Source organism: Phocoena sinus, chromosome 1 (assembly GCF_008692025.1).
Source record: "Phocoena sinus isolate mPhoSin1 chromosome 1, mPhoSin1.pri, whole genome shotgun sequence".
Classification (NCBI taxonomy): Eukaryota; Metazoa; Chordata; class Mammalia; order Artiodactyla; family Phocoenidae; genus Phocoena; species Phocoena sinus.
This window is the reverse complement of record NC_045763.1, coordinates 43693210-43718226: the sequence shown is the minus strand read 5'-3', so window position 1 is coordinate 43718226 and position 25017 is coordinate 43693210. Positions and strand designations below refer to the sequence as shown.

General features: G+C 41.2%; 2 protein-coding genes across 4 annotated transcripts; both read left to right on the top strand.

The window, feature by feature from the left end:
• The first annotated feature begins 245 nt into the window (after positions 1–245).
• TXNDC12 (thioredoxin domain containing 12) lies at positions 246–23172 on the top strand. 3 transcript variants are annotated; one of them, XM_032653224.1, is made up of 8 exons: positions 267–469; positions 10438–10498; positions 16744–16796; positions 17597–17670; positions 19293–19362; positions 20136–20219; positions 21966–22018; positions 22315–23117. In XM_032653224.1, exons 1-7 carry the CDS (start codon positions 373–375, stop codon positions 22007–22009), a joined length of 483 nt encoding a protein of 160 aa, XP_032509115.1. In that variant the 5' UTR covers positions 267–372; the 3' UTR covers positions 22010–22018; positions 22315–23117. The 3 variants fall into 3 exon arrangements, with proteins under 3 accessions (XP_032509106.1, XP_032509115.1, XP_032509102.1); XM_032653211.1 differs by lacking the exon at positions 21966–22018 and adding an exon at positions 3931–3969 and having other exon boundaries at positions 300–469; XM_032653215.1 differs by lacking the exon at positions 21966–22018 and having other exon boundaries at positions 246–469; positions 22315–23172.
• On the top strand, positions 277–13838 carry KTI12 (KTI12 chromatin associated homolog). Its single transcript, XM_032653199.1, has 2 exons — positions 277–469; positions 10438–13838. The coding sequence occupies exon 2, from the start codon at positions 12195–12197 to the stop codon at positions 13257–13259; it is 1065 nt and encodes a 354-aa protein (XP_032509090.1). The 5' UTR covers positions 277–469; positions 10438–12194; the 3' UTR covers positions 13260–13838.
• Positions 23173–25017: the final 1845 nt, after the last annotated feature.

Sequence of the window (25017 nt, the reverse complement as noted above, 5' to 3'; positions counted from 1 at the left end):
CAACGGATGCAAGCAGCAACGGTTCTCCCGAGCCTCCTCCCCACCTCCCACTATCTCGGCCCATCTTTTCTCTCGGTACTCGGACTGAAAGTCCGGAACCTGGGGAAGCAACTAGCGCTCAAAAGCAGCCCCCGCAGCCTTCTTTGTGATCTGCACCTTTAAACTCTCACTCCTTCCCAAACCGGACCCCGGAGGCACCACCCACATCCGTCTAACATCACTTCCTTCAGGGTTAGAAAAAAAAAAAAAAAAAAAAAAAAAATCTGGGAACAGGAGCGGATGGGCTGAGTAGCACTTGGAAACCGCGCGGACTTTCTGCTAGGACTCGGGCCCTACGTCTGCTCAGCCCCGTGGCTCCGCGCACCTACCACCATGGAGCTGCGGCCTCGTCTCGGAGCCACCTGTTTGCTGGGCTTCAGTTTCCTGCTCCTCGTCACCTCTTCTGATGGACATAATGGGCTTGGAAAGGGTCAGACCGCATTCTTATCTTAATCTTTACTTATCCTGGGCCCCAGCCCGGGACAACCCTCTTCTTGTTCTAACATGACCCCTTTCCCATTTTATCTCTGTGGCCACGTTAGATTTCTTTTTATGCTCTCGAACTGCTCCTGGAATTTGGGGTGAGGAGTAGCGGGTCTGGGGAATGTTGAGATGGGGAAGTTTTACTTGAGGCCTCCCTGAATTCTTGGGTTGGGGTAAGGAATTTCCCTTATGTTAGGAAAAGCATGTTTAAGAGACCAGCATAGTGCCTAGCACTTGGTAGGCCCTCAGGCACCGTTACCTTCCCTCCTGGGAGAAATAGGACCTTTGGGGATCTGTTTATTTAGACCCTTGCCCTGGGTCTGAAGAGTCCCCTCCTCACCTCTTCTTTTAAGAGCTAGGTTACTGCTTCCTTATCTTGGCACGAACAGCACCTATATCCTAGGGAGGGGTGACTGGCACAAAAGGAAGGGCCAGATGAAGGGTCAAAGGTCTGATGTTAGAAACCGCAACGAAGAGTAGCCCCCCCGCTCGCCGCAACTAGAGAAAGCCCGCACACAGCAACGAAGACCCAATGCAGCCTATATATAAGGCTCAGTTCATTTTGGGGAAAACGTCTGCCAAACACCCTGGTTGGAATAACCATAGTTATTTGGTGGCAAGCTCAGCTTGCAGCTCAATCATACAAGAGCTTTTTCCCTCAAAACAACCAGGGAACTTTGGCGAACAGTATAAGGTCACTAACAGTTGTTCTTGGTTCCTTGGTGTGGTTCAGTAGGTGTGTCTGAAGAAACTGAGTTTTTCTGAAGAGTGAGGGGGCAGTGGTTATGAATGGAGAATAAGAGGTGTGACCCCCTACTCCATCCATCCCATTACCTACATCTTTATTGGAACTCAGGGTTTTATGCTTTTTCTAAGTGGTTGTGTGGTAGCATGCATTCCCCTCCCTTTCCTTGTTTTTTTTTTGTAGTGACATTGCTGTATGGAATGTCTCTGCTGCAATCCTGCTGTTGTTAATTGTGTTGTATCCTCCCTATTTGCACATTTATTGGTGCGTGATGAGATTGGGTGGACGTTCAGTGTGCCTGAGTGCAGTCAGTCCTTCATTCAGTAAATAATTTTTGATCACCAACCATATTACAGGCATGGTCCTAGGCACTAGGGTTATATCAATGGATAGGACAGACAAGGTTCCGCTCTCACAAAGCTTATATTCAATTCAGAGAGACAGAGAGTAGATACATGAACAAATTAATAGGCAAGATAATTTCAGCTAGGGATGAGTTCTGGGAAGAAAATGGAACTGATGGAGTAGAAAGGCTGGAGAAGGATGAGGGAGCTGGCATTACTTGAGCTAGGAAGGTCAGGGGAGACTTCTCTGAGAAGGTGACATGTGGGTTTCCATCTCAACGATGAAACTGCACAGTGAATTCTGTTGAGCCAGAATGTTTTAAGTACTGACAGTCCCATTTTAAAGCAGATTATTGTATATTTAGTGTAAAATTGTACTGAAGGAGACAGAAGAGTGTAGTGTTAGGAGTGTGGGTTTAGATTTGAGTTCTAATTTATTCTGCCACTAACCAGCTGAGAGGCCGAGGGCAAGTTGCTAAACTTCTCAAAGCTGAGTTCCTCATCTGCAAAAGGGGCAGAATAATAACTACCTCAGACACGCAACAAATAATTTACCCTGTTCCAGTATACTGTGTTAGGTGTAGGCAATACCTTGGAGTCACGTATTCAGTATTCCTTGTTAGACATTAAGCTCTGTGTGGTTGTTCCAGTTACCATTGCTGCATTATAAACCACCCCCAAATTCAGTGGTGTAAAGAAAGCGTTTTATTATGCTCACGATTCTGTGGGCTAGGAATTTAAACAAGGCACAGTGGGGAAGGTATATGTCTTGGATCCAAGTCTGGGGCCTCAGCTGAGCTGGTTACTTCTACATGTGGTCTGTCTTCACGGGCTAGTGTGGGCCTCCTCACCATATGACAGCTAGATTCCAAGAGTGAGTGCCCTAAGAGAACAAGGTGAAAATGCATGGCATTTTTATCATCTAGCTGTACAAGTCAAATAGCATCACTTCCACTGTACTCTGTGGGCATGTTCAAGGGCAAGGGAAATTAACCACACCCCCTCCATCCCCCATGGGAGGAATGTTGAGGTCCCATTGTAAAAAGAGCATGTGGAATGGGAGATATTGTTGCAACCATCTTTGGAAAGTACAGACTGCCCCAGTAAGGTAGGACCATTTCTGTCTTATTCGTGCCCAGGAATATTTGTTGAAAGAAAAAATGAATGGTACACATGATCGTTGAGATTCCTGTCTTTTTCAGCTCATAGTCTGAAGACTGTCAGGACAAGTAAGCAGGCAATTACATGACACTGTGATATGTACTGTAAGCAGGGAAATAGCAGGTAACTTAGGAGCATATAGAAGGGCAACCTAGGTGGGGAGGGGCTGTGTTGTGAGGATTAAACAAAAAAACAAAAGGTATTTAATATGTGTCACAAACTTAGAAAAGTGTTTTTTTAATGTTTATTATTATATGCTCCCAAAGAAGAATATTGAATTGTTCCTGAAAGGAATTAATAATATTTCAAACTGTTTTTGTTTGTTTGTTTTTATTTTTTTGTATCTTGTGAGTGTGGTTTCTTGGAAAATAGATTACAGCTCACCACCCACCTCCCAAAAAAGTGCTACCTGGAGCAGTGATGAGTAAGATTTCTTCCCAGATGTTTAAGTAGTTTTGACTCTTTCCAGAAGATGGCCTGGTGGTTTGCAGAGAGGAGAGACGGAATGACCCTAGTGTTTTCATTAAGAAGAGGAAGTACAGTGGTGTGGTGTGAGCACTGGATAGAAATCAGGAGGCCTGAGTTTTAATCCTGGTCAGACTATATAGCCAGCTCTCGTCTTCCCTGGGGATCATTTATTACATGAGAGAGCTGGAACTAGAAATGATTCCTAAGAGTCCTTCCAGCTCTAACATCCTAGAGTTCTAAAATAATTTTGTTGTTTTCCGTGTGCTAAAAATTTGGAATATGTATCACCTGTGGGGAGGAGTGTAATGATTAACATTTACTGTATATTTGCTGTATTCCAGGAACCGTTCTGTGCATTTTTCTTGTATTGACTGGTTTAATCCTCATAATAACCCTCTAAGATAGATAATATATTTTTTTCCTTGTGAAGTTGACATTTTATTAAATAAATATTTTCATTCATTAAGATATTATATTTTCAATATTTTATTACAGTAGTTTTCAAACACATAGCAAAGTTGAAAGAATTTCGCAGTGGACCCCCTTATGTCTGCCTCCCAGGTCTACCATTGATGTCTGACTATCCTTGTCCTATCATGTCTCTCTCCACGTAGTCATCTATCCATGTGTAAATCCATTTTTTTCTTACAGCATAGATAATATTTTTTCATCATTATCCCCATTTCACAGATGAAGAACGTAAAATGGGACACAGGAGTCACATAGCTAGTAAGTGGACCCGCTGAGATACGAATTCCAGAGCTTCTGTTCTCAACAATATACCACTCCTGCTCAGAATGCAGAAACTCCTTTGAAAACTTTAAAGGAGAAATGAGAAAGTTTTCAGTGGGGGCGGTTCATGTGCTCTCCTGCCTGAAACAGAAATGGATGGCTTTGTCAAGTCTCAAATGCAAATTTGGCACTGACACATATGGAATGTTTACCTTCCGTACGGTGACCTATTCACCGTCGCAACAGCCCTATGGGACAAATATTCCTGTTAGTCATATTTTGCATACGGGAAAACAGCAAGTGGCTAAACTAGGTCTGTTTGATGCAGACAGACTTCATTTAGCCACTGTGTTATTCCACCTCTTAGGTACAGTGTTCCCTGTTTCAGAGACATGGCTGCCAGTTCTGACACTTAACCTTTTGTTTTTGTCAGCTGGGAGAGGGTGGATAATACTTTTCTGATGTCCTTAGCTTACACTCATGAAAACAATTTGAGCATGAAGGGCTTGGGAATTCTGATGTAAATGCTGTGTTTGGAAATTGCCACTTTCCCTTTTTTCCCCCTTTTTAAATTAATGTTTTAGGGTAGGAGCTGCTAATATGGGAGCTTTCAGCTCACTCTGCAGATAACTGGAGTAAATAAAGTGTCTGTGCAGGTGATACTTTAGGAAATTGGACTGTCTTCAGATGTTCCACGTTGGCATGGGTGTGAGTGTGGGTGTTATTGGGGAGTAGGTAGCAACACGGTAAGCACTGTGCCTTTTCAAGTTGTTTTTGTAGGGAAACATAAGGACCCAGGTTTTCCAGACCTGAAGTGTGTGTTTTCATTCTGCTTTGGTGAAGCCACATTCCTTTATTCCTTTATTCATTTTTATCTTTGCTTGAGAGTCAGTGAAGTATCGTGAGCAAACTACAGACTCTGGAACACCACCACGTAGGTTCTAATCCCAGCTCTGGCACTTACTAGCACTGTAGCCTTGGGCAAGCTATTTAACTTCACCTTCCATATCTGTAAAATGAAGACAATTAAGTTTCTACCTCATAAGTTTACTGTGAGGCTTAAATAATACATGTAAAAGCATGAACAACAATGGCTGGCATATAATAAATGGCATATAAGTGTTAATCATTAATGCTGTTATATTATCGTAATTATAACATAGAGTAAGCACTCAAAAAATGATGGTGCTGATTATTACTCGTGAAAAATTCCAATGTACTTTTTAATATGAATTTTCAAAGAAATTTTATACACGTAGTGAACTGTTTCAAATTATACCTCTAGACTTACTCATAGGGATAATGCAGTAGGGCAGCCAGGGGCACTGGAAAAGCATTTTAATTAGGAATCAGACTAAATTCTGGTTGTGGCTTCCTTTGTGGTCTTGAGTAGCCTCTTCCGTTTTCTAGGCCTTTGTAATATGAGAGGATCAGACTGATCTCTAAGTTTGTACTGTCCGATAAAGTAGCACTAGGAATATGTTACTCTTAATTTTTAAATTAATTAAAATAAAATAAAAATAAAAATTCAGCACCTCTTTTGCATTAGCCATATTTCAAGTACTCAACAGCTAATAGCTACCATATTGAACAGTGCAGCTATAGAAATTTCCATCACTGGAGAAAGTTCAATTGAACAGCCCTGCCCTAGGCTCTCTCTTAGCAATAACCTCCAATTGGCTGTAAGCTTTGTCGGCTAGCTTCTGAGTAGTCCATGTTTATGGAGAAATTTTATTTTGCCTGATAGTAATCTAGCTTACCTGACTTGCTTTTGGCTGACATTTGCCTGGGATATATTTTTCAATCTTTTGACTTTTACAAGTCCTTCTGTCTTAGGTGTTCTTGTAAACATAGAGGTAGTTTCTTTTTATTTTTGTTTTTTTAACCAAAATCTGACAAATTCTGTCTTTTAACTTTAACTGGCAAGTTTAGTTCACTTATGTTTGTGGTGATTATTGACAGAGCTGGTCTTATTTCTCTCATCCAATTTCCGTTGCTACTGTTTTTTCTATTCTTATTTGCTCTTTTTTGCCCTTTCATTGGGGGTTGAGTATTTGCTGATTCTTATTTTGCTTTATCTCCTTTATGAGTTTGGAAGTTGGCACTCTAGTTCTGTTCTTTTAGTGGTTACTTTTGAAATTTTACTCACATATTTAACAAAATCTAACATTAATATCTTAACCCCCCAATGGTTAGTGGGCCTTAGAATATTTTAACTTCAGTCTCTTCCTCTTTCCTTATAAGCTGTTGTTGTCCAATATTTTAGTTCTCTCTCCTTTTTTAACTCTATAAATTGAGCATTAAATTTTTTTTTTTTTTTAATTTTATTTATTTATTTGGCTGCGCCAGGTCTTTAGTTGCAGCACGCGGGATCTTCATTGCCACGCAGTCTTCTCTATAGTGTGGCGCGCAGGCTCTAGAGCACGCGGGCTTAGTTGCCCCGCAGCATGTGGGATCTTAGTTCCCTGGCCAGGGCTCAAACCCGCGCAGCCTGCATTGGAAGGCGAATTCTTAACCACTGGACCACCAGGGAAGTCCCGAGCATTAAATTTTTTATACAGATAATATTTAGATTTATCTACATGTTTACCAGTTAATTTGCTCACTGTTCCTTGTATTTAGGCTTTCTTCTGGAATCACTTCTTTCCTGAAACATGCCTTTTATCACTTAGTTTCTCTGGTTTTCTCCCAAAGGACTATTTCGTATTTACTTTTGTCTCTTCAAACCTCCAATACTTCCTCCACAATCCTTGCATTCAGCCAGTCACCACGCTTCCTATTTAACAGAAGGTAGAAGGACTCAGAAGAGACCTTTCAAAAATTGTCACCATGAGATTTACCTCCCTTCTAGCACCAGTATCCATATATCCTTCCTTTCCTGTCTTTACTGGATGAGCTATCAGGGCTCCTAGCAAAGGCTAATCCCTCTACTTGAGTACTAAATCCCATCTCCTTTCATCTACTCAAGATATTTTCGACTCTCCCTTTTAGTCCTGTATCATCAGTTTTCCTAACTTTATTATATCATTTCTATCAGCTTTCAACATCCTATACTTTCCTCCATATTGAATAAAAACCTTTCATGGACTCACAGCTGCCTCTAGCAATTGCCCCTGTAGAGCAAAATTCTTTAAGAGAGTTGTGTGTACTTGTTCTCTAATTCTTCCCCTGGGCTGTCTTGATCTTGCTCTAATCATCTTTTCATCCTCGCTCCTCTATTGAAACTGGTCTTGTCAAGGTCAGCATTATTCTCCACTTGTTAAATCCAGTGGTCATTTCTGATTTAATAGGAGCATTGGTGTCAGTGGATCATCCTTCCTTCTTGAAACATCTTGGAAACACTTGGCTTCTGGGATTGCATGTGCTGCTGGTTTTCTGCTGATCTCACTGGTAGTTCTTCCTCACGTCTTTGGCTGGTTCTTCTTTATCTCCCTTAACCTGGGAGTGCTCCAGGGCTCCTGGACTCCCTCTTCATCTACACTCACTCCCATGGTGATCTTATTCAGTCTTAAGCTTTAAATAACATCCGTATGCTGATAACTGTCCCTTGAATTCCGGGCTCAGATATTCAGTTGCTTATTCAGCATCTCTACTTAGATGTCTAGTAAGCATCTCAAAATGAACATTTCCAAATCCAAGCTCTTTAATGTTCCTTTCTAAAACTCACTCCACCTACTCTCTTTCCCATCTCTATTAATGACAACTCCATTCTTCTAGTTGCCCAGGCCAAAAACCTTAGAGTCATCCTTAACGTCTCTCACCCCATATCCAGAAAAAAATCCTTTCTTTTGCCTTTACCTTCAAAATATGTCCAGAATCTGATAGGATCTACTCCCTCTACCACCACAGTTAGTCCAAACCACTGTCATTGCATGCTTGGATTATTGCAATAACCACTTTCCTAGTCTCTTTTGTTTTTGCCTTTCTCTCCTGTATTAGTTTGCTAGGGCTGCAATAACAAAGCACCACAAACTGAATGGCTTAAACAACAGAAACTTATTGTCTCACAGTTCTGGAGACTAGAAGTTCAAAATCAAGGTATTGGCAGTATCGGTTCTTTCTAAAGGCTGAGGGAAGGGTCTGTGCCAGGCCTCTCTCCTTATAGATGGCTGGGTTCTCTCCCTGTGTGAATATCTGTGTCCACATTTCCCTTTTTTATATGGACACCGTATTGGATTAGGTCTCACCCTGATGACCTCATTTTAACTTGATTACCTCTATAAAGATCCTATTTCCAAATAAGGTCACAATCTGAGGTACTGGGGATTAAGACTCCAACATATCATTTTTGGAGGGGCACAGTTCAACCCATAGCACTTCCTTTAGTCTGTTTTCATCACAGAAGCTAAAGCAATCATGTTAAAACAGAAATCACATCATGTTACTATTGATACTTTGCTCAAAACCCACTAAGAGCTTAGTAAAAGCAAGAATCTTTATAGTGGCCTATCAGGCCCTGCATTGTCTACTCCCTCCCTTGCCTCTTTGTCCTTACCTCCTTCTGCTTTGAAGGACAGCATTGTTTAGTGCTTAAAAGTAAGGAGTCTGGACCCTGAGTGCATAGGTTCAGTTTCCAGCTCTGATGCTCATTAGCTGTGTGAACTTGGGAAAGTTACTTAAACTTTGTGCCTTGGTTTTCTCATGTGTTAAATGGTATTAATAAGAATACCTACCTCTAGTGTTGTTATGAAGGTCAATATTGGTATAGTACTTAGAATAGTGCCTGGTATATTAATAGCAAATACTTGTAGCAATTCTCCAGTCCCAGACACTGTTCTAAATTCTTTTTTTTTGTTGTTGTTGTTATATTCATTCATTTCTTTTAGTTTTTAGATTCCACATATAAGTGAAAACATACAGTATTTGTCTTTCTGTGTCTGACTTATTTCACTTAGCATAATGCCCTCCAGATCCATCCATGTTGGTGCAAATGGCAAAATTTAATTCTTTTTTATGGCTGAGTAATATTCCATTATATATATATAAAGTATATATTATATGTATATATAATTTTTTTTTCTTTTTGGCCACACTGCGTGCCTTGTGGGATCTTAGTTCTCTGACCAGGGATTGAACCTGGGCCACCATAGTGAAGGTGCTGAGTCCTAATGACTGGGAATTCCCCTGTATATACCACACCTTCTTCATCCATTCATCTGTTGATGGACATTTAGGTTGCTTTCATATCTTGGCTGTTGGTAAATAATGCTGCTATGAACATTGGGATGCATGTATCTTTTTGAATTAGTTTTCGATTTTTTCCAGATATATACTCAGGAGTGGAATTACTGGATCACATAGTAGTTCTATTTTTCATTTTTAAAGGAACCTCCATACTGTTTTCCACAGTGACTGTGCCAATTTACATTCCCACCAACTGTGTGCAAGGGCTCTCTTTTTTCCATATCTTCTCCAACATCTATTATTTGTTGTCTTTTTCAAGATAGCCATTCTGAAAGCTGTGAGGTGATATCTCATTGTGGTTTTGATTTGCATTTCCCTAATGACTAGTGATGTTGAGTATTTTTTCATGTGCCTATTGGCCATTTCTATGTCTTCTTTGAAAAAATGTCTATTCAGATCCTCTGCCTATTTTTTAATTGGGTTGTTGGTTTTTTTTAATATTGAGCTGTATGAGCTGTTTATATATTTTTGGATATTAACCCCTTATAGGTCATATTATTTGCAACTTTTTTTTCCATTTTAGTAGGTTGTCTTTTTGTTTTGTCAGTGGTCCCCTTTGCTGTGCAAAAGCATTTAAGTTTAATAAGGTCCCATTTGTTCCTTTTTGCTTTCATTTCTTTTGCCTTAGGAGACTGATACAAAAAAATATTGCTACGATTTATGTCAAAGAGTGTTCTACCTATGTTCCCTTCTAGGAGTTTTATGGTTTCAGGTCTTACATTTAGGTCTTTTTTTAATTAATTAATTAATTTTACTTTTGGCTGTGTTGGGTCTTTGCTGCTGCTTGTGGGCTTTCTCTAGTTGCAGTGAGCGGGGGCTACTCTTCGTTGCAGTGTGAGGGCTTCTCATTGCGGTGGCTTCTCTTGTTGCAGAGCACAGGCTCTAGGCATGTGGGCTTCATTAGTTGTGGTGCATGGGCTTAATTGCTCCATGGCATATGGAATCTTCCCGGACCAGGGCTTGAACCTGTGTCCCCTGCCTTGGCAGGCAGATTCTTGACTACTGCACCACCAGGGAAGTCCACCATTATTTAATTTAATCTCCTTAAAAACTGAATTAGGCGATATTATCTCCATTTTACAGGTATGAAAACTGAGGCTTGAGGCATAGGACTGTCCATGGTCCCATACACCTAGAAAGCAGTGGATTTGGGACTTGAATACCATGCTTTTGACAAAGGAAAGCCTTTTTTTATGAGTATCTTGTGAACATGCCACATTTCTTTCTTGGGCCTTTGCCCTTTGTTCATGTGTGAATGTTTATGAGGCTCTTTCCTTCCAGGTTTTGGAGATCACATTCATTGGAGGACACTAGAAGATGGGAAGAAAGAAGCAGCTGCCAGGTACAAGATATGGTTTTAGGTTACTTATGGTGGTAAAACACTTTCCAGCCATCAACTTAGCATTAATTTCAGGTGAAGGATTATGCCAAGGCAGAGCAATGGAGGGGCTGCCTGATAAGAACAAAAATAATAATACTACCTAACATTTATTAAGTGCTTACTATGCACCAGACATTGAATTATGTGAATTAACTCATTTAATTCTCACAACAACTCTTTTGAGGTGGGTACTGTTGTTATCTTCATTTTACAGATGAGAAAACTAAGGCATAGATCAGTTAAATAACTTGCCCAAGATCACACAGCTAATTAAGTGGTGGAGCCAAGATCTGGACCCAGACACTCTGGCTTCAGAGCCTACACTCAACCAGTAAGCCATACTGCCTAATAGTCTCAAGTTCCAAGTAGCTTTAGTCTATTCACAGAAGACTTATACAAAGGAGGAGAAAAAGGCAGAACAGGGGAGGAAAGGCTAAACATTGATCTGAGTGCTTTATATTCATTAATTTATTTAATCCTCACAACCTATGAGGTTGGTTCAGCCTGTGAAATAAGAACCATTGTTATTATTTTACAGGAGAGGAAATTTAGATACACAATGGTTACATAACTTGACAATAGTTTACACAGCTAGTAAGTAGCAGAGCCAAGACTTGAACATTCTCTACTATACTGTACTGGAGAGATATAAAGATACAATGTATGTGTACTTCGTTTATACACACACATCCTTGCACAGAAATACTCACACTTCTGCACCTACCAAACTATAGTGCTTGCTTTTGCTAGAACAGATCCTACAGCTTCATGGCTCTGAGCCTCATACCTTCTGCAGGAGTAGGGTTGCCAGATTTAGCAAATAAAAATAAAGCGTGCCCAGTTAAATTTGAATTTCAGGTAAACAATAAGTAATTTTAAATATGCCCCAAGTAATACTTGAGACATACTTATTTTAAAAACATTTTTTGTTGATTGTCTGAAATTCAAATTTAACTAGGCATCCTATATTTTATCTGGCATCCTTACCCAGGAGAAAAATTCCTATTAGTTTTTCACGTTCTAAATCAAATGACTATTCCTAGGTAAAGTCTTCGGCAATTTTTGTGGGCATTTTGTTTTTCTCTTCTGTACTTTTACAACCCAACCTACCTCTATCCGTTAGAGTGTATGTTATTCTGCCTGTAGGTGCCTGACTTTTCCCATTCCGACCCTTGCTTTGTCGGGGGACTGTTTTATGTTCATCTCTGAATTCCCAACCATGAAGATATTGAATGATTGAAATGGTTATTGAATAAACAGTTACTGAATGTTATTGGCTATAAGGAATGAAGGGGAACTAGTATTTGTGAATTGTCTTCCATTTGCTAAATATAGTGCTGATTGTTTTGCAATATTTAATGTTCTTTAAGGCTCCATTATAAATTGATGGACATAGTCTTTGGCCGCCAGGAGATCACATTCTCCTGAGACGTATAACATTTCACAGAAATAGCCGACGCCGTTCTAAGCTCCATCTCCTTTCTGAGAGAGCAGGATCTGGCTCTCGTTGGTCTAGAACTCCTGTTTCCATAGCAACAGAGGTCCTGTAAGAGTCAAGGGAGGCAGGAAGTGTGGCTTGCATTTCCGGTTTGCGTCGGAGCAGCCGGCAACCCGGAAGTTGACGCTGCGCGGTTGCACATGGCCGCGCCCTGGGAGGATGCCGCTGGTGGTGTTTTGCGGGCTGCCGTACAGCGGCAAGAGCCGGCGCGCGGAGGAGCTCCGCGTGGCACTGGCGGCCGAGGGCTGCGCGGTGTACGTGGTGGACGACGCGGAGGTGCTGGGCGCGGAGGACGCGACAGTGTACGGCGATTCGGCCCGTGAGAAGGCCTTGCGTGGGGCCCTGCGAGCGGCCGTGGAGCGGCGCCTGAGTCGCCACGAAGTGGTCATCCTCGACTCGCTTAATTACATCAAGGGCTTCCGCTACGAGCTGTACTGCCTGGCGCGGGCGGCGCGCACTCCGCTCTGCCTGGTCTACTGCGTAAGGCCAGGCGGTCTGAGCGGGGGACCGCGGGTGGCCGGCGCGGATGAGAGTGCGAGCCGCAATGTCAGTGTGAGTTGGAGGCCGCGAGCTGAGGAGGGAGGGAGACCTCTGGCGGCGGGCACCGGTGTCCTCGGGGAACCGCAGGCAGTGGAGTCTGTAATAAGTGGGAGAGCCCAGGCAGAAGTACCTAAGGAACTGGAGCGGGAGGAAACCAGGACGCCAGATTTTCCAGCTCTTGTGACTTCGGAATTCGAGAAATCTGCAGAGCATGTGTCCGGTGCCTTTTACCCTCCCGAACTTCTGGAGGCCCTAGCGCTGCGCTTCGAAGCTCCCGACTCTCGGAACCGCTGGGACCGGCCCCTGTTCACCTTGGTGGGCTTAGAGGAGCCGTTGCCTCTGTCAGAGATCAGAGCTGCCTTGTTTGAGAACCGGGCTCCTCCACCCCATCAGTCTACACAGTCACAGCCACTTGCCTCCGGCACCTTTCTGCACCAGTTGGACCAGGTCACCAGCCAGGTGTTGGCAGGACTGATGGAAGCTCAGAAGAGCGCAGTCCCTGGAGACTTGCTTAAGCTTTCTGGCACCACAGAGCATCTGCGGTTTACCCGGCCTTTGACCATGGCAGAACTGAGTCGCCTCCGTCGCCAGTTTATTTCCTACACCAAAATGCATCCCAATAATGAGAACCTGCCTCAACTGGCCAACATGTTTCTGCAGTATCTGAGCCAGAGCCTGCACTAACCAGAGCTGGTGGGGGAAAGTCATGGCTCCTTGTCTAACTACTGCACTCTCTGTTTCTCTGGGAAGAATAATCTGAAGGTCTGCAGAATATATTGATCCGTGGAAATAGAGCTATTGTGATCGATTCACTCGTACGTTTCTGAATGCCTCTGTGCCAGGCCTTGAGTTTACAGCATAAATTGAGACTAGAAAGAATGGAGAACTAGCTTGGAGGAGCTTGGCAAGTTTCTCTAGAGGACAGAGCTCTGGTGGACAGGGTTTACTTAGATTGGGTTCTACTTGGGGTATCACATACCATTGATTTCCCCCATCTGAATTGTGGGAAAGCAGACTGGATGGATGAATTGTTTTAAAATAATTGTGAACAGAACTGAAGATGACACAGTTTTGCATCTGTACTGGCCCTTTTTTCATACCACAGTTTTTTGAGTACTGTGCCTACTTTTTGCTAGTCTCTGTCCTGGGGCCTGGGATCACAGATAGATCCACTGGTTTCTGTCCTTGGGAAGTTTTGGTTCTAATGGTGAAAGACAAAACCACTAGATTGTTTCATTTAATAAAATCTTTTAGATGAAGACAGTGTGCTGGCATCTCTTTTACTTTATGTTCTTCATGTAATTTACTTAATGTAACATTTTAGATACACAGGTATCCCTGTTATGCCTTTGATCAAAAATACTTTCATAGTGCTGGGTGAGAGTCTCAATGCTTTGGTCTTAACCTAGAGTGACTGTTATGACAACTCCCATAACTGGGTGCTTCATTCTGTTTTTCAAGACAAATAGCACTTTAAGCTTGTCTTTCATTTTTTTCATTGATTTCAGTAAACAAATGGTACCTACCTTACCAGTGCTTGTGTTTTTCAAAGATGTATTAGATAGTCTTTGCCCTTGAGAAGTTAGTAGTTTAGACAAGTAAACAGGTGATTAGAGGATAAAAAGGACTGGCGGTTAGAATGCTTTGCGATCCCAGAGGAGGAATTGGACTAACTAGCTGTTGAGAGGTGGTGGTTTTGGGAAGGCTTCACAGAGGTGTTTACATTTGGACTGTCACTCTAGAGCGAGGGTCAGGAAAGGGCCAAACACTAAATATTTTAGGCTGTGAGGGCCATAGGGTCTCTGTTGCAGCTTATCAACTGTGCCATGGTAGCACAAAAGCAGCCATAGACAATAAGTATACAAATGAGTGTGAATGTGTTTTAATAAAACTGGTTACACTGAAATATGAATTATATTTAATTTTAATATATCACAAGGTACTATACTTCAGATTTGTTTTTCAAACATTTAAAAATGTTAAAAAAGAAACCATGTTTGTATATCATTGCCGTACGGAAGCCGGCAGTGGGCTGGATTAGGCCTGCAGACTAGTTTGCTTACCTCTGCTCTAGAAGGATGAATAGGAGTTTGCTTGGGAGAAAAGAGAAAGCAAGACATTCTAAACTGTTCTGTAAGTACACGGTGCTGTTAAAAGGATGGGCTGCCTTGGTTGGTGATTATTTCTGCTTATCAGGTTATCTGGACCACCTTTTGTTTCTAATATATGAGACTGGATTCCTGCATGAAATGGAGGTTTGGACTAGGCAGCATCTAAGGCCTCTTCCATTTTCATTCTCAAATTCCAAGTTAGTTGATTATCGGTTGATTGGATTTAAACCCATGGATTCTGGATTGCTGTTCTAAATTGAAGTAGATGATAGTGGTCAGAAAGAATATTGATTCTGGAGTCAGACTTAAGTTAACTACTAAGTGGCAGAACCTAGAATTTATGTGGCCAAATGTTTAATTTCTTGGAAATCTCAGTTTTCTCATTTCTATTATGAGACCATTACCTTAGGATTGTTGTGAGGATTTTTTTATATATATAAATTTATTTATTTTTGGCTGCGTAGGGTCTTCGTCGCTACGTGCGGGCTTTCTCTAGTTGCGGTGAACGGGGGCTACTCTTCATTGCGGTGCACAGGCTTCTCATTGCAGTGGCTTCTCTTATCGTGGAGCACAGGCTCTAGGTGCGCGGACTTCGGTAGTTGTGGCACGCAGGCTCAGTAGTTGTGGCTTGCGGGCTCTAGAGTGCAGGCTCAGTAGTTGTGACACACAGACTTAGTTTCTCCACAGCATGTGGAATCTTCCCGGACCAGGGCTTGAACCCATGTCCCTGCATTGGCAGGCAGATTCTTAACCACTGTACCATCAGGGAAGCCCTGTTAGAATTTAAATGAGATAATGTGTGTAAAGCACATACAACAATGCCATATAATAAATGTTTAGCACATTTGACTACTATGGCTATGTAGATCCCACTTCTTACCTAACCTTGTCCTGATCATTTAGTTTATAAGCTCTTACAAGTATTAGAGGCACCATTCTGTCCCAGATTTGTAGTAGGCCTATGATGAGATAGCTGACTAATTCATTTGACACTTATTAAATTAATTTATATATATTTAGAATAGTACCTGGTACACAGTAAATGCTGTATAAGTTTTTGCTACTAGTAATATTATTCTCTATATTAGGTGTAGGAAGTATAGAGGCAGCTAAGAGTTCCTTCCTTAAGAAGCTCTAAGTAAATAAAAAGATACAGTTAAATGTGGTAAATAAAAGATACAGTTCAATGTGTTAAATGCTGTGATAGTATTGTACAGCATGTGGTGATGTGGTGATATGGGGGTTGGATGATGGAGAAAGCCAATGTCTGATTACATAGGACCCTTCTACAAGTCGGCATTTGAGCCTTGAGAGCGTAAGAGCTTCAGCTGGCCAAGACTGATTCAGGTGGAATATGTTGCTTATTATTTTATGAAAGAAAAAGCTTTTTCCTCCCTGATTATAAAAATTACATTTAATTGGGAATTCCCTGGTGGTCCAGTGGTTAGGACTTGGTGCTTTCACTGTTGCTGCCCAGGTTCAATCCCTGGTTGGAAAACTAAGATCTCACAAGCCGCATGGTGTGGCAAAAACAAACAAGCAAACAAAAAAACACTTAATTGTAGAAAAATTGGAAAATACAGGAAAAGTATAGTAAAACCCACAACCCCATTATCCAGAGATAACCTCTATTATGTTTTGGAACATTTCCTTTTAGACTCTTTTCTACATATTTGTATAATTAAAACTAAACTATAGATAATAATTTTATATTCTAGCCTTTAACAGTGTACCAATGAAAAATTTTATTAACGTTTCAGTGGTTATATAACCATAACATTTAGAAATGCTGTAATTTGTTGTTTTCTTCTACAGTCTTTTTTCCCTAGCTTTAAAGCCAAATTTGCAGAATTTACTGGAATGTCAGAACTTAGCAATAATTTTGTTGTAATAGTCCACTATTATTGAATAGATTGTCTTAAAATTTTTCCTATTGAAATTATACTACATGAACATCCTTGTACATTAATCTTTGTCTTCATTGGTTGGTCATTTTATTAGAATATATTTCAAGAAGTGGAATTACTAGATTATAATTTCCTCATTTTGTTTTTAAGTGGATTACCCCTGATGGTGATTATCCATAAGTCCTGGTGTGGAGCTTGCAAAGGTAGGTGCAAATGATCAGACCTCAGATATGTTCTCAAATATTAATGTTTAAAATATATTAACGCTGACTTTGGCTCAGCAATGCTTATTGCTTGAAGGAATACCGAAGAAATTTATGGTATAGATTGCCTGCCCTCAAGAAATTTGCAGTTGTATTTGCAAGGGGTTGGAGGGTGAGGCACTTAAGATATGGTTATGTAGAATATGGGATCAGGTGCTACAGTAGTTGTATGGACAGTTGTATGTAACAGAGGGAGACATGAGGAGTGGTCTTACTGGAGGAGGTGGGAACCAAATTAGAGCCCAGGTTTTCTTACTTTGTAGCCTGTGTTCTTTCTGGTATACCAGCCTGCCACTTCCCAGTCAGATTCCTCCTTTTGTTTGGTATGCTACACGTAATAAAATCATGTAGGAAAAAGAGTATGAAATTAGTGTAAATTGCTAGTTTAATAATATATATACATAAGTGGTAGAATATTGTTACTCTGTTGTCTTTATTACATCTATTCTTAAATAGATGTTATTGAAATACGTAAAAAAGCCGATAGTAATAATTTTTTTGTCAGTATGCCATTATCTATATTTTATAAATTAGGTGAAAGCTTAAGAGAAATAAAGTCAGCCACTTAAGTGTACATAACTATGCAAGTAAATGGCAGAAGCAGGACCAGAATTCAAGTGTCCTAATTTCTGGGTCTTAAGATTAGCAAAAGGGTCAGTTATATGAATCATCTCAGCAAATTAGGGTTTGGGTATGACAATGATGTTTTCTTCTGTTCCAAAATCTTTTCTTCCCCCTAGCTTTAAAGCCCAAGTTTGCAGAATCTACAGAAATTTCAGAACTTGCCCATAATTTTGTTATGGTAAATCTTGAGGTAAGACTTCCAGAGTTTCTCCTTTCTGCTATGATTTTAAGTCTTTACTGTTTTAGAGTTAGCCTCATTGATGGTATAAAATCTTACTCAGCAGAGCTGTCTTCTTGTCTGTATGTGTTTTTCTCTTGAACTCTAGTACTAAGTCTTGCATCAGATATGGTAGAATGCTATCGAGCCCCCATTTGTGGGAGGAAGTAGGAGAAGATAGATTGGATAAGATGACTAAATTTTAAGGTCCCTTCATTTTTAGCTTATGATTATGACATGTTTTTACATCTTTGTATAACTGAACTAAAGATGTGGTCACATGTGTAGGCCACAGTTCCCTGCAAAATATGATTCAGTTGAAACCCTACTCTGTGCTGGGCTTATATGTAGAGCTTCTTTTTATTTCATTAGATATCCTTTATGTATTTCACATTGACCAGAGGTGTTGGAATCCCAAGTCAGGATATCAGATCTTAGAGTTAGAAGGGATTTTTAGGCCATTGATGCTATCCCTGTTTTACAGATTGAGCATCTTAGGCCTGAAGGAGTTAGGTTAGTCAAGGTCATAGAGCCTGAAAGGTGATAAGAATAGGTACTATGACCTAGCTGTGCTGCCTTTTAGGCTGTACTCTTCCAATGTGGGATGCTCGGATGCTCTGTGATGATACTCCTAGCCCTGTTTCTATAAATTGATGTTTATTTAAACATAGGACTGGAAATCTTCTGAACACATTACCAGTTAATGTTGAGGTAGCTAAGGGATTGCTTATAAAGCTAGTGGATAGCCTGAACGCTGACACACCTCACTGAAGGCAAAGTTATATTAACTATTTGATATAACTTCTGAAATGGGAATCACACCATAAATGACAAAATTACTGTTGATTTCTATGCATCTAAACGCCTCACCACTTTCTGTGATGAGTTAGAATCACCACTCACAGGAAACAGAAATGTGTTCAGTGAGCATTCTCCAGCTTGAGAGATTTCTTAAAAAGAAAGCTAACTGTGTGGTCATGTCTCCTGGGAGAAGTGTAACTTCACAATTGTACTAAAATGTCAGTCTCATCAATTCATGCATTCAAGAAAAACTGTGCAAGTCAGTGATGTAGGTACTGAGAATCAGCAATGAATAAAACAGACAAAATTCTTTGCTGTCATTAAGTTACATATGAGGAATTGAATATGGGGAGGCAGACAAATAAGTAAAGTATGTCAGATAGTGGTAAATACTATGGCTAAAAATGAAGAATGGAGGGGATAGTTTGCAATTTTAATTAGGCAGTTAGAAAACAAGGTGACATTTGGGCAAAGATTTGAAGCAGAAAAGGGAGTGAGCCATGTGGATGAAAGGGGAAGTGTGTCCAGGAGGAGTGTAAGAGCAAATACAAAAGCCTGAGTGGGGAGCATGCCCGGCTTGTTTAATGACAGCAGTAGCAGGCAACTTAGTGTGGTTGGAAAAGACTGAACAAGGGGTAGGGCGTGATGTTAGAGAAGTGCCCAGGTGGCAGGTGAAGTAGGGCCTCTTAGTCCACTGCAAGGACTTAAGGTTTTACCCTGAGTGGGAGGGGAAGCCACTGAAAGGTTTTGAGGAGAGAGGGAACATGATCTGACTTAAGGTTTATACTTAACAGGATGAAGAAGAGCCCAAAGATGAAGATTTCAGCCCTGATGGGGGTTATATTCCACGAATCCTGTTCCTGGGTAAGGTGAAAGGTCTTAATCTGGGGATCCGTGATGCAGAAGGAGAGAGAAATGAAGCAAGGCACTGACTCCACCTAGTGAAATTTTATTGGGATGGCTAAAAACAAAAACAAAAACCAGTTTCAAGAGAGAGTGGGGAGTTCTGAATGCCAGAACCTCGGATCTGAAAGAAAACTTTTCCCATTAACTACCTGCTTTTGTAAAAAACAAAACAAAACCCCAAAACTAACTGCTTTTGTGAGCAGTGGGAGAGTAGTGATCATTCATTTATCCATTTAGCAATCATTTGTGCATCAGCCATATGTCAAGCACTGCTAGGCACTACAGGGACTGAGATAAGCCACAGTTCCCACCCTTGACCCTGTAGTGAGGTTGAAGCAATGGGATTCTATAACAAGAAAAATGTATTTCCACAAACAATTTTATAAAAGATATTTAATGACTACCTAATCTTTGCTCAGCATTCTGCTAGATTCTATGGGGGAAACAAAAATATAGATCCCCCCATTATCAAACAGAAAAGAAACATGCCAGCAAGAGGGACCAGCATATACCAAGGCATGGTGGGGAGTGAGGGTGGGGGTGGGTTGTGTTCAGGGAATTACAAGGAATTCATTGTGATTGCAACATAAAAAACAAGGGGTAAGGTGGTGAGATAATGGGCTGCAAAATGGGCAGGTCTCGTTTTCCAGAAGGCCTAATGTACCATATGGTGCTTAAAGTACCTCTCTGTTGTAACTATTGCAATCCCTCTGCCATTTTGTCTACAATAGATCCCAGTGGCAAGGTCCGTCCTGAAATCATCAATGAGAATGGAAACCCCAGCTACAAGTATTTCTACATCAGTGCTGAGCAAGGTATGGTTATGTTGAGAGAGAAGAGGGAGGGTTGCTGCTAGGTGTCAGTAGGATGAACCACATGCAAGGTCTGTGATGGGAAACTAATTCAACATGTTAGCCGAGCATCTGCTGCATGACTAGCTTTTGGCTAGATGCTGTGTAGAATATAGGAGAAAGATAAGACTGAGCCCCTTCTCTAGCTTTTTATAATCCAGCTGGGAGCTAACTGACCCACAGGAAACTGTTAAGAACTGAAGGTCCCAGAAATAGTCACTTGCCCGTGGACCCACAGTTAAAAAGTCACAGAGCCAGGATTTCAGTCCAGAACTTAGTTGTTTTCCACTGCACTCATGCTATTCTTGTGAGAATTCAAAGGAAGGGGAATGCTAACTGTTAGCTGATCTAGTCTGAAAGGTTTCATAGATAGTAAACTTTAACTGGATCTAGATGGATACGGATAAGAATTTGTCTCTATGGACACATATGAAGAGGACATTTCAAGTTACAGAAGCAAGGGGTGTGTGTGTGTAGGGGGGAGTGTAGCCCAACATGGAGAGGACGTGAGGCATGCTAGAGGGGATGATGACTGGGTTGAGTCCTAGCCAGCAGAGGAATGCGGAAAGCATCATTCGAGGCAGAGGGAACAGCGTCAGCACAAACGTGAGGGAAGATTGAAATCATAAGTCAGTCATGCTTTTTTGTTCTCTAATCCTTGAGCACAGTCATTCTAGAGGGAGAGGTTGGAATTCATGCCACGTAATGTCCCTGTTTTCCTTCTGAATTTCTCCCCGCCATCTGTAAAAGAGGGTTGTTTGCTAAGTTGCCATGTGTCTCCCATTGCTATGCTGCCAGGTTGTTGATCACTTTATGTTCTGAGTCCTCGGAACTCTAATTTCTCAGGATAGGGAGAGGAAAGAGATCTGCGGAGGTTATCCTCTCCTTTCCATGGGTAAGGAGAATGTCATCTTTCCTACCCAAATGCTGATCACTGGAGGTTGGTGTTACAGGGAAATTTTCCACATGGAGAAGGGTAGCTGAACTTTAGGTTCCCAACTTTTTTTTTTTTTTTTTTGGCTGTGAGGCTTGTGGGATCTTAGTTCCCCGACCAGGGATTGAACCCAGGCCCACGGCAGTGAAAGCACCTAGTCCTAACCACTGGACCACCAGGGAATTCCCTTAGGTCCCCAACTCTTGACCCTGAAATTCACCTTCCTTTTAGAATTTCATGAAGTTACCACTTCCATCTTGACACCAGCATCATCCTTTAACACATTAGTCCAAATGTGGACACAGAACCCTTTGCCTGAATTGTCCATGGCTCAGCTGACATGAAACTGGAATATTCAAACCTGGCTTTACTAAAGGCTTGGGCAAAACAAAAGGGATGTAACAAACTATACTACCCGGTTTGCTTTCTGAGATCCACAGACTCTGGCTCAGCCTAACAACTGGCCTGCCATTGTATGGGGAGCCTGTACCGAAACAGCTGCCCTCCTTGATGCCCAAGATAGATGAGAAGTTTCATCTTCCGTCTGCCCAGGGCCTGCCTTCCAGGTTTCTCCTGTACCTGAGAACTTGACTTCTTCCATACGTAATTGATACTAGATATGACGACCTCTTTCAGTGAAGACCCTCCTCCCTCCAAGTACACGCACACACTCACATACCAGTGTAAACTGTAACCTCCACAGGATATGAAGTACATGCAGCGATCCTCCAGAAGAGATGATGGGGATGGTAGGAAGATGTTTTCTTTTCCCTTAGTGTCAAGTGAATATCTACAGCCTGTGACAGGGGTTCAACTCTAATCCTGGAGGGTAAGCCAAAGTAACTACTAACATTTTTTTAAGACTTCATAGTTTATAAAGCACATTTATTATTCATTCTCTCATTTAATTTTTATAATCTGTGTGAAGTAAGTAGCATCACCTTATTTACAGATGAGGAAACAAATTCAAGAGACTGTCCAGGGCTAAAATCCAGAACTAGATCTTGAATCCAGATCCTGTGCTCCTCTTATATTTCTCCTAAAACATAAAAATCTGTATTGGTTGTCACATGTCAAATATTAAAGGCGTGCTTCATACTTTTCCCCTCAACCTTTATTTCACAGTTGTTCAGGGGATGAAGGAAGCTCAGGAAAGGCTGACGGGTGATGCCTTCAGAGAGAAACATCTCGAAGATGAGTTGTAACATGAATGTATCCCTCCTTTCATCAAAGTTACTGTTCTGGAAGGAAGGCAGTAGGGAAGGGAATATTGAGGAATCACTCAGAACATTTAAACCTTGTTCCTGCCTCCATGGGAAGGGGCCCTCTCACTGTGGAAGAGTTCTGCTGCCAGAAGCTGGTCTCCGTGTTTGTGATCCAGCAGAGTGTGGCAGACTTCCTTCTCCTGTCCCCTCTCACCTAAATGTCTCTGTCATTGAAGGTAAAGAATGACACCTTTTGACACAAAACTTGAGCCATTTGGAGATTTACTCCTCACGCTGCAGTAGTTGAATCTTTCCATTTCCTCCTGCTTTACTCACCTTAGTGGTGAAGAGAGACCAGAAGCATCTGTTTTATAATGTTAAAATTGCAGAAATAGCTTATCATTTAAAACAAGTCCTAAATGTAAATCCGTAATTCTACCCCACCAAGGAGACCAGCCTGTTTCTTCTCTTTCTCTCCTGGGAATAATCTTTGGCCTTCTTCCTGAATCCCTTCAACTTCCTTCCTCTTCTCTGGCTTGGCTTCCCTGTTTGCACGCATGCGTGTGCAGGAATGGCTGTGTGCTTTGGACTCAGCCCAGCTGGAAGCATGCTTTCCCCTGTTACTGTTGGAGAAACTCAAACCTTCAAGCCCTAGATGGAGCCATTTTTGTCAAGTCGTCAACTGTATTTTTGTACTGGGGTTAACCAAAAAAAAAAAAAAAATATATATATATATATTAATTGTTCCATTAAACTTTAATAAAACTTTAAAAGGAAATGTGTTTGATGGCCTTTTTGTTATTGGAGAATGGAGGGAGGGAGATCATTTAGGAAGAAAACTAACCTTGAGGGCCTAATCTAGGAGCTCTGTCTAGGACTCCTCGTGCACCTGCACCTCCCACATTCTAATGGGCATCAGAGCTCTTCTCTTCTACTTTTTAAATAACTGAATTCCCTCCTTCCTCACTGTCACTCTTGTACAGGGCAGGCCTTTTCTACTTCCTAGACTATTTATTGTTGTAGCCTTGTATCTTGCCTACTTGCCTCCAATATTCTCTCCTGCAATCCATCCTCCTTACTTCCCCCAGAGTGATCTTTCCAAAATAGATGTGACCATGTCACTCCCCTGCTTAAAGCCTTTCCTGCCACCCTCAAGAAAATAATACTAACATTAGAAAATATTTGGGCCTCAGTATGTGGCAGGCACTCTTCTAAGTGCTTTATGTGTATTATCCCATTTCGTTTGCCTTTAGTCCTAACAGGCCTATGACAAAGGTACTATTATCATTTCCATTTTATACAAGAATTTGACGTGTACAAGGAAACCAAGGCACAGGATCAAGTCAAGATCTTTACCATGCCTTTTAGGAAGCTCCTTCAACATCATTTGCTCCCATTGTCTTCGTGTTTTGTGTTGTGGTGACACCAGATTGCTTCAAGTTCCCCTCACAACATGCTCTTTCATGCTTTTTTGTCTTTCCTTGGCTTGTTTCCTCTGCCTAAAACTTCTTTTTACTCATTCTTCACATTTTGAGCCACCTCTTGCAGACCTGGCTTTTCTCAGGAGGATAAAATGCCCCTCTCCCCAATACATCTATCTTGGCTCAGCCCTACATTATATTGTAATTACCTGTTTGCACACCTGTAGCTGTCATCAGGCAGCCATGCTCTAGGGCAGAGCTATTCCTCTGTCCTGTGTACCAAGGTCTCTAAACAATGTCCTTTCAAGTGAACTGTCAAGCTCTGTGGTAGGTTCTTTTCATTCATTCTATTTAAATCCCATTAATGGTCCTAATGGATAGGTATTATTAGCCTCATTTTATGGAAAAGGAAACTGGAGAGAGAAGTGGCTTGCCCTCATTTCTAGTCTAAATACTGGCTTCTAACCACCCCTGTCTTATTCCAAACTCATACTTTTTTCACCACACATTACATTACCTCCTTTATGTTCTAAGGTGTGACTCAGAACAAGAGTTTTCAGTCTGGGGTATGTAAAGACTTTACAAGAAATACATGGGCAAAAAATCTTTACTGAATTGATATCCAGGTCTTCATTTTCCCAAAAGTGATTTCCCAGGATTCCTCAAAAAAATTAAACAATTACCATATGATCCAGCAATTCCACTTCTGGGTATATACCCAAAAGAACTGAATGCAGGGACTTGAATGGACATTTGCACACCTCTGTTTATAGCATTTTTCATAATAGTAAAAAAGGTTGAAGCAACTTGGGTCCATCAACAGATGGGTAGATTAACAAAATGAGGTATATACATACAATGCAATGTTATGCAGCCTTTAAAAGGAAGGAATTCTGACACATGCTAAAACATGGATGACCCTTGAAGACATTATGCTAAGTAAAATAAGCCAGTCACAAAAGGACAAATACTGTATGATTCCACTTACATGAGGTACCAGTCAAATTCATAGAGATGAAGACTGGTGGTTGCCAGGGACTAGGGGGGTTGGGTGTTAGTGTTTAATGGATACAGAATTTAAGTGGGGAAAGATGAAAATATTCTGAAGATGGATGGTGGTGATAGTTACACAACAATGTGAATGTACTTAATGCTACAGAACTGTGCACTTGAAAGTGGTTTAAATTTTGTTACATACATTT

Coding starts and splice junctions, on each gene's coding strand:
- TXNDC12 (XM_032653211.1), top strand. CDS start 373: ATGGAGCTGCGGCCTCGTCTCGGAGCCACCTGTTTGCTGGGCTTCAGT. Junction 10,499..16,743: donor AAGAAAGAAGCAGCTGCCAG/GTACAAGATATG, acceptor TTTGTTTTTAAG/TGGATTACCCCTGATGGTGA. Junction 17,671..19,292: donor TTGTTATGGTAAATCTTGAG/GTAAGACTTCCA, acceptor TATACTTAACAG/GATGAAGAAGAGCCCAAAGA.
- KTI12 (XM_032653199.1), top strand. CDS start 12,195: ATGCCGCTGGTGGTGTTTTGCGGGCTGCCGTACAGCGGCAAGAGCCGG.